At 33.6% G+C, this 14826-nt stretch overlaps 4 protein-coding genes and 1 long non-coding RNA gene across 10 annotated transcripts in view; 3 read left to right on the top strand and 2 right to left on the bottom strand.

Moving 5' to 3' along the window:
- The window catches only part of LOC101741967 (ras-related protein Rab-35), a 21902-nt gene extending 19730 nt beyond the window's left edge, over positions 1-2172 (bottom strand). Inside the window, exons 1-2 of one of the 2 annotated variants that reach the window (XM_062673063.1) lie at positions 2034-2172; positions 32-335 (exon numbers count right to left, since the gene is read on the bottom strand). The gene's annotated coding sequence lies outside the window, so the exon portion shown is untranslated. Of the gene's footprint in view, positions 1-31; positions 578-2033 lie in introns of those variants that run through there. The other variant, XM_004928784.5, reaches the window with a different exon arrangement.
- The window catches only part of LOC101747043 (pyridoxine/pyridoxamine 5'-phosphate oxidase-like), a 17730-nt gene extending 9089 nt beyond the window's left edge, over positions 1-8641 (top strand). For 3 of the 4 annotated variants that reach the window (XM_021349827.3, XM_062673026.1, XM_062673025.1), the window contains 3 exons: positions 1127-1226; positions 1590-1849; positions 2024-8641. In XM_021349827.3, coding sequence (XP_021205502.1) covers positions 1127-1226; positions 1590-1849; positions 2024-2189 — 526 coding nt within the window. In that variant the 3' untranslated portion in view covers positions 2190-8641. The remainder of the gene's footprint in view (positions 1-1126; positions 1227-1589; positions 1850-2023) is intronic. The other variant, XM_038016312.2, reaches the window with a different exon arrangement.
- On the bottom strand, positions 2890-14826 carry LOC101742110 (ubiquitin fusion degradation protein 1 homolog). 2 transcript variants are annotated; one of them, XM_004928785.5, is made up of 9 exons: positions 14658-14826; positions 14446-14566; positions 13248-13402; positions 12283-12412; positions 11599-11741; positions 9892-10107; positions 5065-9485; positions 4488-4608; positions 2890-4396 (listed from the first exon to the last, which is right to left on the bottom strand). In XM_004928785.5, exons 1-7 carry the CDS (start codon positions 14658-14660, stop codon positions 9321-9323), a joined length of 933 nt encoding a protein of 310 aa, XP_004928842.1. In that variant the 5' UTR covers positions 14661-14826; the 3' UTR covers positions 2890-4396; positions 4488-4608; positions 5065-9320. The 2 variants fall into 2 exon arrangements, with proteins under 2 accessions (XP_004928842.1, XP_062529039.1); XM_062673055.1 differs by having other exon boundaries at positions 5065-10107.
- Positions 6747-7600, top strand: LOC732988 (actin related protein 2/3 complex subunit 4; the record flags this gene model as incomplete). The annotated part of the gene is given in 1 exon segment (NM_001046984.2): positions 6747-7600. A coding segment is annotated over 1 exon segment (507 nt). The 3' UTR covers positions 7322-7600.
- Positions 10101-13122, top strand: LOC134200340 (uncharacterized). Its single transcript, XR_009975210.1, has 2 exons — positions 10101-10599; positions 11394-13122. It is a non-coding gene; the product is annotated as an uncharacterized LOC134200340 (long non-coding RNA).

Genomic DNA, 14826 nt, shown 5'->3' with positions numbered 1-14826 from the left:
TATTGAACGTAAACAAAATATAATATTTTACCCACTTCTTCTTCTTTCTTCTTCGTCGCTTTCTTCATTGCTGAAGGTCGTGTCCCTGAAACTCGACCGTTGCCTGTCTCGTGAGCTGTTTCCATCTCGTCCGGTCCTCAGCTGCTCGAATGGCGGTTGCGACTGGCAACCCAGTTAGAGCGGTTACTTGATCACACCAACGGCTAGGTAATCGGCCGCGGGGTCTCTTTCCTTCTACTTTGCCCGTCACAATCACTTTGTCCAAGTTAACTGACTGTCGGCGGGAAATATGACCGAAGTAGCTGAGGATCCTCTGGTAACAGATTGTTGAGAGCCTGACTCGGATGCAATTAAATGTCATTAAAGTGGCAGTTCGTGAACACGTATTGCAAACCTATTTGCTTAGAAATATCGCTATCTTTTAAAGGCGTCGCATCGTAGCTACAAAGGTTAAAACGTCTGGTGCATTCGCATCTAGCGATGCAACGATGTTCGAATCCCGCAGATGGGTACCAATTTTTGTAATGAAATACGTACTTAACAAATGTTTACGAATGACTTCCACGGTGAAGGAATAACATCATGTAATAAAAATTAAACCCACAAAATTAATTTAATTTGCGTAATTACTGGTGGTAGGTCCTCTTGTGAGTCCCCACCGGAAGGTACCACCGCCCTGTCCATTTCTGTCGTGAAGCAGTAATGCGTTTCGGTTTGAAGGGTGGGGCAGCCGTTCTAACTATACTGAGACCTTAGATGCACGTTGCAGATGTCTATGGGCTCCGGTAACCACTAAACAGGTGTGCTGTGAGCTCGTCCACCCATATACAATAAACAAAAAATAAAAAAAACTGCTTGGGAGAATTTAGCCCCAGAATAGTCGCATCAATCGATATCTAACACCGGGCGTCGTATCCATATACAAAAGCAAACATAGGAAATACCCCTATTATTGTTATCATAAGAACATAGCTAGGCCGAGATCAATGCTGTTGAATTAATCTTATTCAGAGATTTTTATGAAGATATATGAGGGTAATGTTTTAAGACTTATCAATTTTTTATCCAAACAATTACTCATTGCATTAGGGATCTGGATAGTTATGGTTTTTAATGATTATTTCAGGGAGGGTTTTCCGTCAGCCCGATTTGTATTGTGTAAGGGTTATGGTAAAGAAGGATTCAAATTCTACACAAATTATGGAAGTAAAAAAGCTAAAGACATAGTAAGTCTTTTATATTTTTTTCAAGAGGACCCTATGCCATATAATTATTGATTTGTTTATTTGAAATCAACTCAATTTTTTTTTTAAACCGAAATTGTTTTAAGGAATATAACCATAATAAGAGTATTAACGACAAATAAAGATTCGCCTTCAAACAAAGGCACCTTTTAGATTTCCTTTACAGTAAATATATTTAGTATATACTCGTATTATACAAACACAATGCATTTTTATCACTAAAAATCTAGAAATATGGAAAAAACACTAGGAAGTAGAGTAATATCTACGAATAAAAATTTGAAAGTTTTCAAATTTAAAGGTCCATCCAATTAACATCATAATAATGATTTACATTTTCTTAAGGAAGGGAATCCTAATGTTGCTGCTACGTTTTATTGGGATATCCTGAACAGATCGGTGAGGATTGAAGGCACAGTCGAGAAACTCTCAGAAGCTGAAAATTTAAAATACTTTCGCACACGTGCAGTGGCCAATCAGATAGCAGCATGTACGAGCTACCAAAGTACACCGATAGTTTCTAAAGATATCCTATGTCAAAGGCAAAAGGTTCTTGAGCAAGAATATCTGATACCTGGGAAAGAAGTCCCAAAACCAAGTAACTGGTAATTTTCATAGTATTAAACAAGCAAATTTTTTTATCGAGACTTTCAACACAGCGATGTTCATGTTTTATTAAATTGTGTCGTCATTATTACATTATGTAATCTCATTATTTTACAATAAAATTAAATCAACTGGTTTATTATGAAAAAAATAACACAGTTAAATTTTTCCAGGGGAGGATACCTCTTAGTTCCTAGGTCCGTTGAATTCTGGCAGGGTCATAATGACAGATTTCATGATCGCATAAAATACAGAAGACCATACAAAGGGGAAGTGCCAGATCAAAAACTATTGCACGAAGGCGAAGGTGGGTGGGTTATCGAGAGACTTTCGCCATAAATCCTGAAAAATAATGTTTGTTGTTATTTAAATTTATAATTTATTAATTTAATTTAATCATATAATGATTAATAATTTAATCAGTTAAATAAATAAAAGCAAATGTCTATTTATATGTTTGTCCTCTATGCGTTCCTAGGATATATGAAACTCTATTGATAGTCCAATCAACATACTATAGGTGACGCGCGAGTAGTTTCAAGAAGTCGACAACGATATGTAGCCACAGCATAATAAAATGGTTTTACTACCAAATAATTTTGTTTCTTCTTTATTAATGTTAGCTTATTAATTGTTTAGCATCTATGAAAGCACAGAAGAATAGGAAACTCTTCTTCCAAATGTATATTGTGTTCTTAGCATAGATAGAATACACATAACATTTAAGCATAGATTATACACTTAATATATTTGAGATAGATGCGCAACTCTCATTTTTATTTTTGCTTTAGTTAGAGCCCGGGACAGCAGGCGTCGCTGCTGTCGATTATTAGTCTCCCTACCCCCCACCAGGTGGCTTTTTTAGTAATTTTAATATTTTTTATAATTAACTCTATGAAAAAATCTTATCGTTTAGAATCGCTGAAATTCCCGGTAGTACTTATGAAATATTAAAGAACGTTTGATTGTGTTCAGCATTCTAATCGATAAGACCTTTTCATACAGAGAGAAAACAGTTTTTTTAAATAAAAAGCTGTAATTCTCTGTAAGCTATTTAATTTCCCTATATTACAAACAATTTACTGTTAAAAGATAGTATGAACGTACAATTGTATAAAATTTCGAATAACAATAACTCCTCTAGATTAATCCTACTAGAGTACTTAATAACATTAAATCGAAAGTTATCTAAAAGTTAATTAAGTCTAGATAATCAAATCATTCAATGTCACTTAAGTCATTTGTGCGAAATATAAACATGTCAGCTTTCCATTACAAACATAGTAGACAATTTGAATTAAATTTAATAAATTTGTTTCTTAACTATAGCAGTTCTTGCTTAAAGTTGATCGTGACAGATCATGACCTTGTATGAAAATATTACATCTATAAACACTACCTATGCTTCGTCATACAATAATTGTCATTTATACTAGCATTGTAGAGATAATACACACACTAAAGTGAATACTAAATTATTCTTAGCATTCTTATAAACATTTAGAAATTTAAGAAACTATTAACCCACAATCATGTTCATAACATGTGACATTTTGATCTGCACAAACGTTTTATTACATGATTTGAAAAACAAAAAATGTTTAAAAAATGTAATGATGATTTAAAGTACTCTTAAATATTGATAGTTTGTACTTAATGACGCTTATAGTAATCTTAGACATGATTACATTAGTTATACTTTTATTCCCTATCTAAATTATTTCTATTCTGACGTTTCTGATGCTTTAGCTTTGGTAATACTAGATGAAACAAACAGCAGATTGAAAGAAAATCATCTTAAAGTTAATTACATTCATTACAAACCATTAGTTTACATTTTGTTACAAAAGAAACTGGTGTTCGTTACATGCAAATGAATTATAAACATACACATGCAAACATAAAATGTAAATTTATCTTTTAATCCAAATTAAATGTACACTAATATTACATCTAAATAATAGAAAGGGTTTCGAAAATTTTTATTGCACTCAACAGCAGACGAGCACGCAACCCGGCCCATGATAAGTGGTCACCAGTGCTTATAAACTTCAGCAGTGCCATAGGGGTTGCTGTCTATCACTTAAGTTTTAATAAATTATTAATATACTCAGTCACAAGCATATTGATTTCACATAATGAAAATGTAAGAAACATAATCATGTTTGGGCATTTTCATTTATATCTGCTCATACAGAAAACACAACTTAGCAAATATATTCCACAGTTAATCTAAATAATTGCAAATAATGCTTTTAAAGACCGTTGACTTTTGATCATTAATTAAAATCATCTTCTCGTAGAATTTACAAAAGGTTATTTACAAAAATTTATATCAGTATTTTCATATATTACTAACTTACTAATTACAACTATTCAAACGTAATACTATAACTATAAGAACTAAACAACCTATTTTAAAACAAAATTGGCATCAATTTAGTTCTTATGAACTATTTCAATTATTAATTTATCAATTATAAACATATTTAAAAAAAATTAAGATCCCTTGAGAGTTCACGTTCCTTGCTGAATCAGTTTCTCTTCTGAAACGGAGAAACAAAGTATCTTAAGTATGTAACAAATATTGAAAAAATACGACCATGAAAAATTTAGTGTTAATGTAATCTTACTTACAAATTAATATATTACATAACACGTTCTGGTTCAAATATAGTGCATCAATCTTTTCATGTTTCAGACATTTTAGTGCTCCTTATAATTTTTCCATAAAATTTTGTCATTATCAAACCTTTGTCTACAAAAATAAAAACATTATTTTATATTGGGTAGAAGGATGAACGTGGTCACAGGCCACTTGGTGTAACTTAGTTATCAAACACCAGGAAACAAAACGTGAATGCCATCATCTAACTTTGGATGTGAGATCAATTGTGCTGTATTTTATTTAAACAGGAAAGCATGACTGATTGATCATTCCAAAAAACTAGTTCGGGCCCACTTGACAATAAGCATATAATACGCTGAGTTGCAAAACATAAATACTTCCACCCACTCGAGACAATTTTATTATCTGAGGTGTGTGTGTGATAGTACGAGACTTAATACCGACTGTTTTGATCAAAACTTAACATATATGATAGCTAGGCAGCAGAAATAGGAAGGACCATTAGTTGGTGCTAATTCATTTAATTATATTATGAATAATAATTCTGTTAGCAAATAATATACCGGGAAAATAGTGTAAACTCACCGTTATCAAGGCATCCGAAATAGCATTTCATTTTCGATCTTCGAGGCATGCTGATTTTTAATAATAAACATTCTGTAAGAAATGAAAATAGTTACACAGGCTTACGAAACGCTAACGAAGAAAAAAGTATTGGAGCCAAGTTATGTCTAAAGAGAATTCAAAACAGAGTTTCTCAATGTCTAATCGTCTAATATTCTCATAAAGCTAAAAGTTGCTCTAAATTAATACTACAACGTAAAATAACTCACACCAAGACCAAAAAAAAACGATTTAAAAAATTAAATCGTTACGACATTTTGAAAACTTTTTTTTTTTTTGAGATTGTTTTACGGCCCTGGAATTTTGAAAACTTCAAAGCAGTGTTTCCACTTACGTTTTTTTTAACACATTTTACCCTAGTTTCTTTTGAATTTACCCTAAAATTTCCTAGACAACTTTCATAAATCCTTTATATAGAAAGCGTAAATAAAATACAGAAAATAAACCACAGCATATTATTTAATGTAGGTATATATAATATAAACGCCCCCAGAAGATCATAGATCTATAGGATTAGAATTTTCAAGGAAGTCGACGCATTGCTTTTATATTCTTTTGCTGCACAACCTAACACTGTTCGGTTCTAAAATTGAGCAATTGTTTGCTGGCAAAGTTGGGAACTTTCTATGAAGCAAGCCGTTCAGGGTTTCATTAGAAAGCCTGTTTCTTTTGTCAGTTTTTAAATTTGAGAACACTGAATAATCTTTCCACCTCAGTCTTTGAAGAAGGAACTGCTAGCAAAAGTGAAATGACAATTACAAGGTTTCGTAAATGAAATTACCATGATAATCTTTCATGGTACATGAAGTACCTGTATATTACAATACAAGTAAGTTCTGGTGACATCAACGAAAATAGGTAAATAAAAATTTGGCGGATTATACTTATTGGGATTCTGGGGAATCCCTAAGAAAAAGCAGTGGCTTAATCTATGATTTACTTTACTAGAAGGTTACTGTTGAATCAAACCTTTATAGTTTTTATACACAACTCTGTTTTATTCTTTTACTTGTCAACTCGACTTAATGTCATTCTCTCTCCATAAAATAAAATGTTCATTGTTTTACTTTAATTATCGTTTATTTTAAAATTCACAACAGTTACTAGTATAGGCTTTGCTTTTTACCCCGAAATATCCTAAATCCTGGTATTTTTTAAATTGTCTTTATCATCCAAAATATCAGCTATTTTTCCCTAAAAAAGGGAGAATTCCCTAAAAGTGGAAGCACTGCTTCAAAGTACGCTACATTTTTTATTGAGTCAGAACTCATATATGCCATCTAGTGAGTTTATTAGATCATTAATGCCTAAAAGTTACAAAAATGACGTCGCCACAGGAGTAAGATGACGCTAGTTGTATGTTATTTTCCTTTGTATGGGAGTTGCACCCCCCTGCATTTAAGAGATTTTAGTAAATTCTCTCCACTTTACTGAGATGTTATTTCATTATTTCTCATCCAATACCTACAATTTTACCTTATCTTACCTCAGATTCAATTCCTTAATAATCATTTAATTTTATTTAGTACATTTTCACACAACAACACACTTGGATTTGACTGTATGGCCTACCTTACCTTTGGCTATGTAATGAACGAATCAAACAATGATGCTTATGTCAAATCTGTCATCAATGGTGATAATTCATGACTAAAAAATTGAAAGGAACTTAAGGTGTGGCGTGATCTTTGCGAAAGTTTAATTTTCTACAATGGCTGCAACTTTAAAACCGTATCTAACAGCGGTGCGTCACACGCTCACTGCCGCTATGTGCTTAGAACACTTTTCATCGCAAGTTGTCGAGAAATACACCAAGCCGGAGGTCGAAGTTAGAACAAGCAAAGAACTTTTACTCAATCCTGTTGTTATTTCAAGAAATTCTAATGAAAAAGTATTAATAGAGTCTTCAATAAATTCAATTAGGGTGAGTATTATGATCAAGCAGGCGGATGAGATAGAGAAAATTCTTTGTAAAAAATTTATGCGGTTCATGATGATGAGAGCTGAAAACTTCATTGTATTAAGGAGGAAACCAGTTGATGGGTACCATATCAGCTTTTTGATTACTAACTTCCATACCGAACAGATGTATAAGCATAAATTGGTCGATTTTGTAATATACTTTATGGAAGAAATTGATAAAGAAATCAGTGAAATGAAATTGGCTGTCAATGCAAGAGCCAGAATTTGTTCGGAAGAATTCTTGAAGAGATTTTAACTACTTCTTTCAGTGATAGAATGAAACATCTTTATTGTACATAGAGTATGAATTCATGTGAAAAATTTGTTGCTTTGATGGCTATGTAATTTTAATTAGTGATGGAATTCATATAACCTTCATAGACAAATAAATTGTATCATTACAAAAATGACATTTAAATATGTAATTGTAGAAGAAACTAGATTTTTTCTGAACTTATTCTTTGATAGCCTAAAGGCCTATTCCAGGTAAGCACAGATGGGTAGGTGCTTACAGGCTACAATTGAACTATTAAAAATATTACGTTATTTAGATAGAGGTCAGGGAAAATACATTGCATACAGATATAAAATTTAATGCAGGTCACTGGTGCCCTAAGCGGCGCACTGAAATAATTACGTTGATTTCTGTTACTACACGCCTGGATTACCTAACTTTGCCTTCTTTTGTTTGTTAATGTATATTTTAGACTTTTAGGTCTTCTAAAAGATAGATTTATTCTTAGTACCTGTGAATTAGTCATTTCCAGACTCTACTAGATATTCCGGCACTTTAATATGTAGATCAAAGAGAAAAATCGTCATTATTACGTCAGTGTGCCGCGTAGGGCACCGGTGATTTACATGGCAGTCAACATGTTAATAATTATTGGGGCTTTGTTGACATATTCTATTGTGCTATGTGCTGAGTGTCCTATCTATGACTATTATTATACTACTGGGAGCCCTTTAAGTTCTTTAGTGTAATACCTTTTGACAAAGACAGCATGTTGATTTTGCTCCTTGAATTGTCAATGTCCACATTCCACCATAGACTGTTTGTCGATAGCATGATTGTCTGCTTTCATGGGTAAAAACAATTATTGTAATTTGATATTTGTAAAAAGTAAAAATAGCGTGAATGTTTCTTCCTGTTCTTTTACATTATTATTTTTATGGTATAATTGTTTTAATGTTGATTATGTAAGTTTTGAATTAATTTCTGGTGTAATTTGAAAACTTTAATATTCTTAATTATAATGCAGTAAATGTGTATAATTAAATTCAGATTTAAATATAAAACATTTTTTGTATTTATAACACTAATATGTCTTTTTTTTGTAAACCTATTTGCTGGTAGCCTATTTGGCTATTCCAGCATGGATAGGTAGGTGAGCTCACTGGTTCAACCTGAAAGAACTTGCTAACACTAGCCCTTAGCAAGTGTAGTGCTTTGTAGAATCTACCGATGGAACACAATTATGACCTACGGTGGTGGTCTAAATAGACATATTTTAATGTCTATGAAACACTAATATTTGTATCAGTTTTTTGTAAATAAAACTAGAAACTTACTTAAGCATGTAGTTTGAATTATTTATATCATTATTTGAATTAATCCTGACTATAAAACTTACATTATTTTTATAATTATTTATTGGTTTATCATACTGAGCACCAATAATTTCTTTTTGTTAAGCTAAAATAAATTGCTCATTAAAACTCCAGAAAGTTATACTGAAACTTTTAGTGCATATAATCTATAAGGTATGATGATATTATGTACTGTTTTTTTGCTTTAATCATAGAAAAGGAGAAACAGGAGATCTTTGGCAAATTACATTTTTCTAGTTTACTCCTGAGTATAAACTTTTGGGAATTGATGCCACGAGAAGATTTGCATCAAAATGGTTTGCTGCTTGGTAGGCAAAAAGTCCGAATGTTGATGTTTAGGGCTTGTTGCTAAGCTGATTTTTAAAATGTCACTAACACAGTTGTAGTTGCTATACAACTTATATTAGGATGAGTGTCTATTACTACGCATATAATGAATTTGCTATAAGAATATAAAATATATTTACAAAAAAGAATTAACTAATATCACAATATCAAAGGACTTTTATATTCAAAACAAAAAATTATCAGTAACAATCTCTTCATCAGATTTTGACAATATTCAGGTTTAATTAACACGTAGTAGCTGTTTAATTAACTCCAACCAAACGTATACCACGATGTACTGATACAGAAAACCAGTTTTAGTTCTTAGACTTGGCAGTACGCAATGTAAATCCTTCGCCTGTAAATGCTTGAAAAGGTTCGGTTTGAGCCTCCTCTTTAGGGTCTTTGGCTGGTCTTGAATTTCTGATAAATCGCAGTGTACCAATCACAAAGTCGTAATCCGGAATGCCTCGTACATATGACTAAAACAAAAAACAAGTATGAGTGTTTTATTACTTACTCAATGAATAATGTTTTTTTATTTTATTTAGTAAAGATTTTGAGCTCGGCTTTGATCAACTAATAACATCACAGTAAAACTTATAAATTCGGTACTACTATTAACAGCAGTACATTTTAGTCGTTGCCTGGGATTTCTCTAATTTCGTGGGTGCTTGTAACACGAATCAAAAAGGTACAAATAGATCCATGTTCGTTGGAGGTTAACCGCTTGCCGTCGCATGGACCGCGAGATCGACTGTCTTCAAAAGCAATGAAAAAATGCCGAATGGCTGGAAACAATATGAATAAAGATGACGATTGAACGAGAATCAAAATGGAATTCCGTAACTCGGGGAAGATTTTTTTATTGTCTATTAAATACAAAACCTGGCGGGGTTGCGAAGTTCCCGGTTCGGAATCACTCTCGCTGATCAACTTCTTTTTCTTTCCATCGAGGCGGTTGCCTTCGCCGCTAAACGCCCTGAAGCCACTAGATTCGGGCATCATCGCAGCAGGATCTTCATCCATACCTTCTACTGCTCCATCATTTGACCTTGACACGTGATCTTGTTCCTTATACCCGACTGGTGGAGCAAATTCTACCTGTTGTTTTTAAATGGGAATATCATATTAAGTTCCACCTAACCGGAATACGTACAAAATCGTTTGTCAGACGAGAATATTTTCCGAATAGCCTAGAAAGTACAATTAATATTACAGTCAAAGTTTTTTTTAAATTTTAATGAATTCGGACTCTTTTAATACGTTCCTTTTTAAGCCCTTTTTTATTTTTTGTATTGCTTATATGGGTGAACGAGCTCACGACTCATCTGATGTTCAGTGGATACCGGAGACCACAGACATCTACAATACAACGTAAATGCGGCCACCCACTTTGAGACACGAGTCCTAAGGTCTCACTTTTAAATACGGCTGCCCCGCCCTTCAAACCGAAACGCATTGCTGCTTCACGGCAGAATTAGGCAGGGTGGTGGTACCTACCCGTGCGGACTCACAAGAAGTCCTATCACCAGTAATTACGTAAATTATAATTTTGCGGGTTTGATTTTTATTACACGATGTAGTTCCTTCACCGTGGAAGTCAATCGTTAACATTTGTCAAGTACGTATTACATTGGAAAAATTGGTACCTTCGGCGGGATTCGAACACCGGTGCATACCGGACGTTATCCTTTGATTTGACGAAGACTTCAGGCTTAGATTTTTTCTAGAGTGAAAATGAAATCCCAATTAAAAACTGGAAAATCTACCAATAATCCTTCTGAAAGGGCCAATCCAAAATTCACCCCAGACTGGGATCGTGATTATAATATTGAAGCAATCTATTTGTAAGTTTTAATAAGGCAAGTAGATGTAACAATTTAATACCAGATGGGCCGCGAATTTGTTCAATTAAATAAGCAACAATAAAAAAAGCCTGGTCTTAAATAAAAATTACAATAACAACTTCGTGCAAGGCGTGGTTAAGTTAGAGAGAGAGAGAGAGAGAGAGAGAGAGAGAGAGAGAGAGAGAGAGAGAGAGAGAGAGAGAGAGAGAGAGAGAGAAAGAGGGAGGGAGGGGGAGAGAGAGAGAAAGAGGGAGGGAGGGGGAGAGAGAGAGAAAGAGGGAGGGAGGGGGAGAGAGAGAGAGGAGGGAGGGAGAGAGAGAGAGAAGGAGGGAGGGAGAGAGAGAGAAGGAGGGAGGGAGAGAGAGAGAAGGAGGGAGGGAGAGAGAGAGAGAGAGGAGGGAGGGAGAGAGAGAGAGGAGGAAGGGAGAGAGAGAGAGAGGAAGAGACAGTACTCTCAGCAAAAAAAAAACTGCGAAACATTAACTCCAAAAAAAAGTACAATCTTATCGCTATGAGCGATCATTTCGAGACAACCATCAGGTGGACAAGAATAATTAAAGTAAAGCGGAAATGTAACTGTAAATGTATTACAGGCAGCAGTAAGGTCTATCTATCTATCTATCTATCTATCTCTTAGGTTTATGGCAAAGAAGTAAACTCTACATTTACGATATATAAAATATCCACGCCTCGTACTCGAATCATATCAGTAGTATAACTCACGACATAACTGGATAGTACATACATTCATATCGCACTCTATAATGATGACAGCATTCCCGGGTTTGGTCTCCAGGACACACAGCTCGTAGACTTTTGAGTTGTACTTTATAGCGATGACATCACCGGTTGTTAAACATGAGAAGTTACGCAAACAATTTTCCAATACTGTGAAGAATAATAAAACTTCTGAAATGCTTATCCACGTTATACTATATCACATTAAACGTATCACATATTGTTAGAAAACAAAAAACACCATAAAGGCTGAATGATGGATTAGGTAGTTTGTCTGGTTTGTAGTACCAATTCGTGTCTGCTCAAACAGACCAATATACATTAGAAATGTATTGTTTTTTTTTGCTTAGATGGGTGGACGAGCTCACAGCCCACCTGGTGTTAAGTGGTGACTGGTGCCCATAGACATCTACGACGTAAGTGTGCCACCCACCTTGAGATATAAGTTCTAAGGTCTCAAGTATAGTTACAACAGCTGCCCCACCCTTCAAACCGAAACGCATTACTGCTTACAGTTATATGGTGGAATGTTAATTAAATTGAGTTCCCAGTCAGTCAGTTTAAGTTTTTGTAAAGGCCCTGTCATGTTTGAAAATATTACAACCACATACTTCAGTAAAAATGTGACTCAATCTTAGCAAATTCTACATAATAATTAATGTATGAATTGATCATTTGTATGCACACATACCAGCTTTCGGATTTGTAATGTCCAAAAAATCTTCTGATAAAGGTTGGAACTTAGAGAATGTTGCTACAGGTAGTGATACACTTTCAATTTGTATTAAAGCTCCTTCTTCTAGAACAAGATTTGCCATCATCTAAAAAATAAATTTTTGTTACTAATCTAAAATGACAGTTTTAGTTTATTAGTATTTAGTATTAGAGTAGGTAGTAGCATTCTCGTTGTAATGTCTATGGTATCCAATAAATACTAAACACAAGGAAGCATGTGAGTTCTACAGCTAATCTTAAAAAAAATAAGTCACTGATATTATCAACTAATATTTTGAATTTATTAACTTGTAACCTAATTTATTCTAGTTAGTAGGTAATTTTAAACTAACTTCCTGATGACCAAGAGATTGAATATATTTCATTTATTTAAAATTTGAATATATTTTGCAATATCCCATAATATTTCCTACATAACAAAAATGGAGCAAATGTGCATTTTTAGTTGTTTTTAATGGGGTTTCTATGAACATACAATCAGTGGTCCAGGAAAGAGAGGAAGTCCTAAAGCTACAGTGACTAGTTTTTACTAGGTTGGTGTGTCTCCTACTTGATCATCATTATCATTAACAGTGAGTGAGTTAAATGAAACTGGGAGCAGTCACTGTTCAAACTACTTCATTGGAACACTCTTCGAGAATACATTTTTTAAGAGCAATATTATGTGTCTGTGTGCTACCTCCCATTGACAGTTTATGCACTCAAGAGACGATCTTAGATGTTAATGACTGTTATTGTATGTTATATTACATTTGCTTACCATTTCAAAAGTTATAAACATGATTATGAACATTTTTATTTATGTTTTATTTCAATTTGTATTATTTTTGTTGCCTTTGTAGGCAGAAGAGCATACGGCCCATCTGATGGTAAGTGGTCACCGTACTGACTGATTTGATTAAAGTTCATTAAAAATCTTACCCAATGTGGCAGATACACTCTTCCTTCATCAGCTACAAACTCTAGCACACCACAATGAGTGAGCCTCTTTGATTTCTTATTTGTCAACTTGAATATCATAGGATATTCTATATTGAGTCTTGTGAGTTGTTCTAATGCCGATGGGGGCATAATTACTAAAAATTTGGTAATTTGTGAAAAAAGAACAGAGATGTGAGAAATATTTTAATGAAAATAATCAGTCTAAAATAAATCAATATAATTCATTTAAAGTTTATACATTTTATTTTTAAATAATTCTTTTGTTTTGAGGCATGTTTGATAAATTAATTTATTACTTACATTACTATTATACTACAATTATTAGTGTTTGATAAACACATACTTAATTTATGTGCACAGGACCTCCTTGAGAAGGAATAACATAATTTAAAAAAAAAACCTACAAAAGATTTAATTTGCACAAGTCATATACAATTCAAATATAGACCTAAGTCTCAAGGTTGACAGTATCACATTGTGATGCTCATGGGCTCCTATAACCACTTAACACCAGATGAGTCATATGAGCTTGTTCACCTGTCTAAGCAATTATAAAAGAGTATAAGTCTCTAACAATAAAAATCTACTGATAATCACTTTTACTGGTGGTAGCACCTCTTGTGAGTACGGAAACCCATGCGGACAGAAATATGGGTATGTACCACCACCCCGCCGCCTATTTCTATCGTGAAGCAGTAATGCATTTCGTTTTGAGGGGTGGGGCAGCCGTTGTAACTCTACTGAGACCTTATAACTTAGATCTCAAGGTAGGTGGCGCATTTAAGTTGTAGATGTCTATGGGCTCCAGTAACCACTTAACACCAGATGGGCTATGAGCTCGTCTAGCCATTTAAGCAACAAATAAAAAAAAGAAAACAACAATGAAGAGAAGAGCATATGATGCTTTACCTATCAAATTTTAATGCATATGATAGGTAATGCAAAGACTTTCTCAAAGTGAGTGAGTGATTAGGGTGTGTGTCAATGGGCTCCAATAACGACGATACACCAAGCTTATGAAATCTATTAATTATCTGTGATGATAAAAACGCAGCATTAAGAACTTTTCGACTGGTTCTCTAAGAGAAGTTTTTCCAAAAAGTCTTTGCAAATAAAAAATAATAATGAATCAGACAATGGACACAAAGATGTCATTTGTTTTTTGTTAGCTACTCACTTTTACCACCTCTTTCAACGTCCTGTCTCTCATTCCCAGGTAACATAGAGACTGAATAGCATCTATAAGTCATATTAAATGGCCTAGATATTTCGTGAAACATATTGAATCCGAATTGAAACTGAAAAGATATGTTTAGTTTAGGGATTTCATTAATACGTGGAATCTCTTAAATTCGTTGCCTTGTCATGATTATTAACAAAATAAATTACCATTTCGATTTTCGTTAGTTTAAGCAGATATCTGAACTCTTATTTGTAAGTATTAGAAAATTAATTTAATGCAATTCATGCACAATGTACAAAAGTTCAACACACTTGTCTTTACTTAGCGAGCAAATCATTTAACATTTACAAAACATTAACTTTGACATTTTTGACA

This window comes from Bombyx mori, chromosome 16 (genome assembly GCF_030269925.1).
Source record: "Bombyx mori chromosome 16, ASM3026992v2".
In the NCBI taxonomy this organism is placed as follows: Eukaryota; Metazoa; Arthropoda; class Insecta; order Lepidoptera; family Bombycidae; genus Bombyx; species Bombyx mori.
Note: the sequence above shows the minus strand (reverse complement) of the source record. Positions and strands in the feature narration are given on the sequence as shown.

Coding starts and splice junctions, on each gene's coding strand:
- LOC101742110 (XM_062673055.1), bottom strand. Junction 13,403..14,445: donor CGTTGAAAGAGGTGGTAAAA/GTGAGTAGCTAA, acceptor CCAAATTTTTAG/TAATTATGCCCCCATCGGCA. Junction 10,108..11,598: donor TTATAGAGTGCGATATGAAT/GTATGTACTATC, acceptor TAAAAACAACAG/GTAGAATTTGCTCCACCAGT.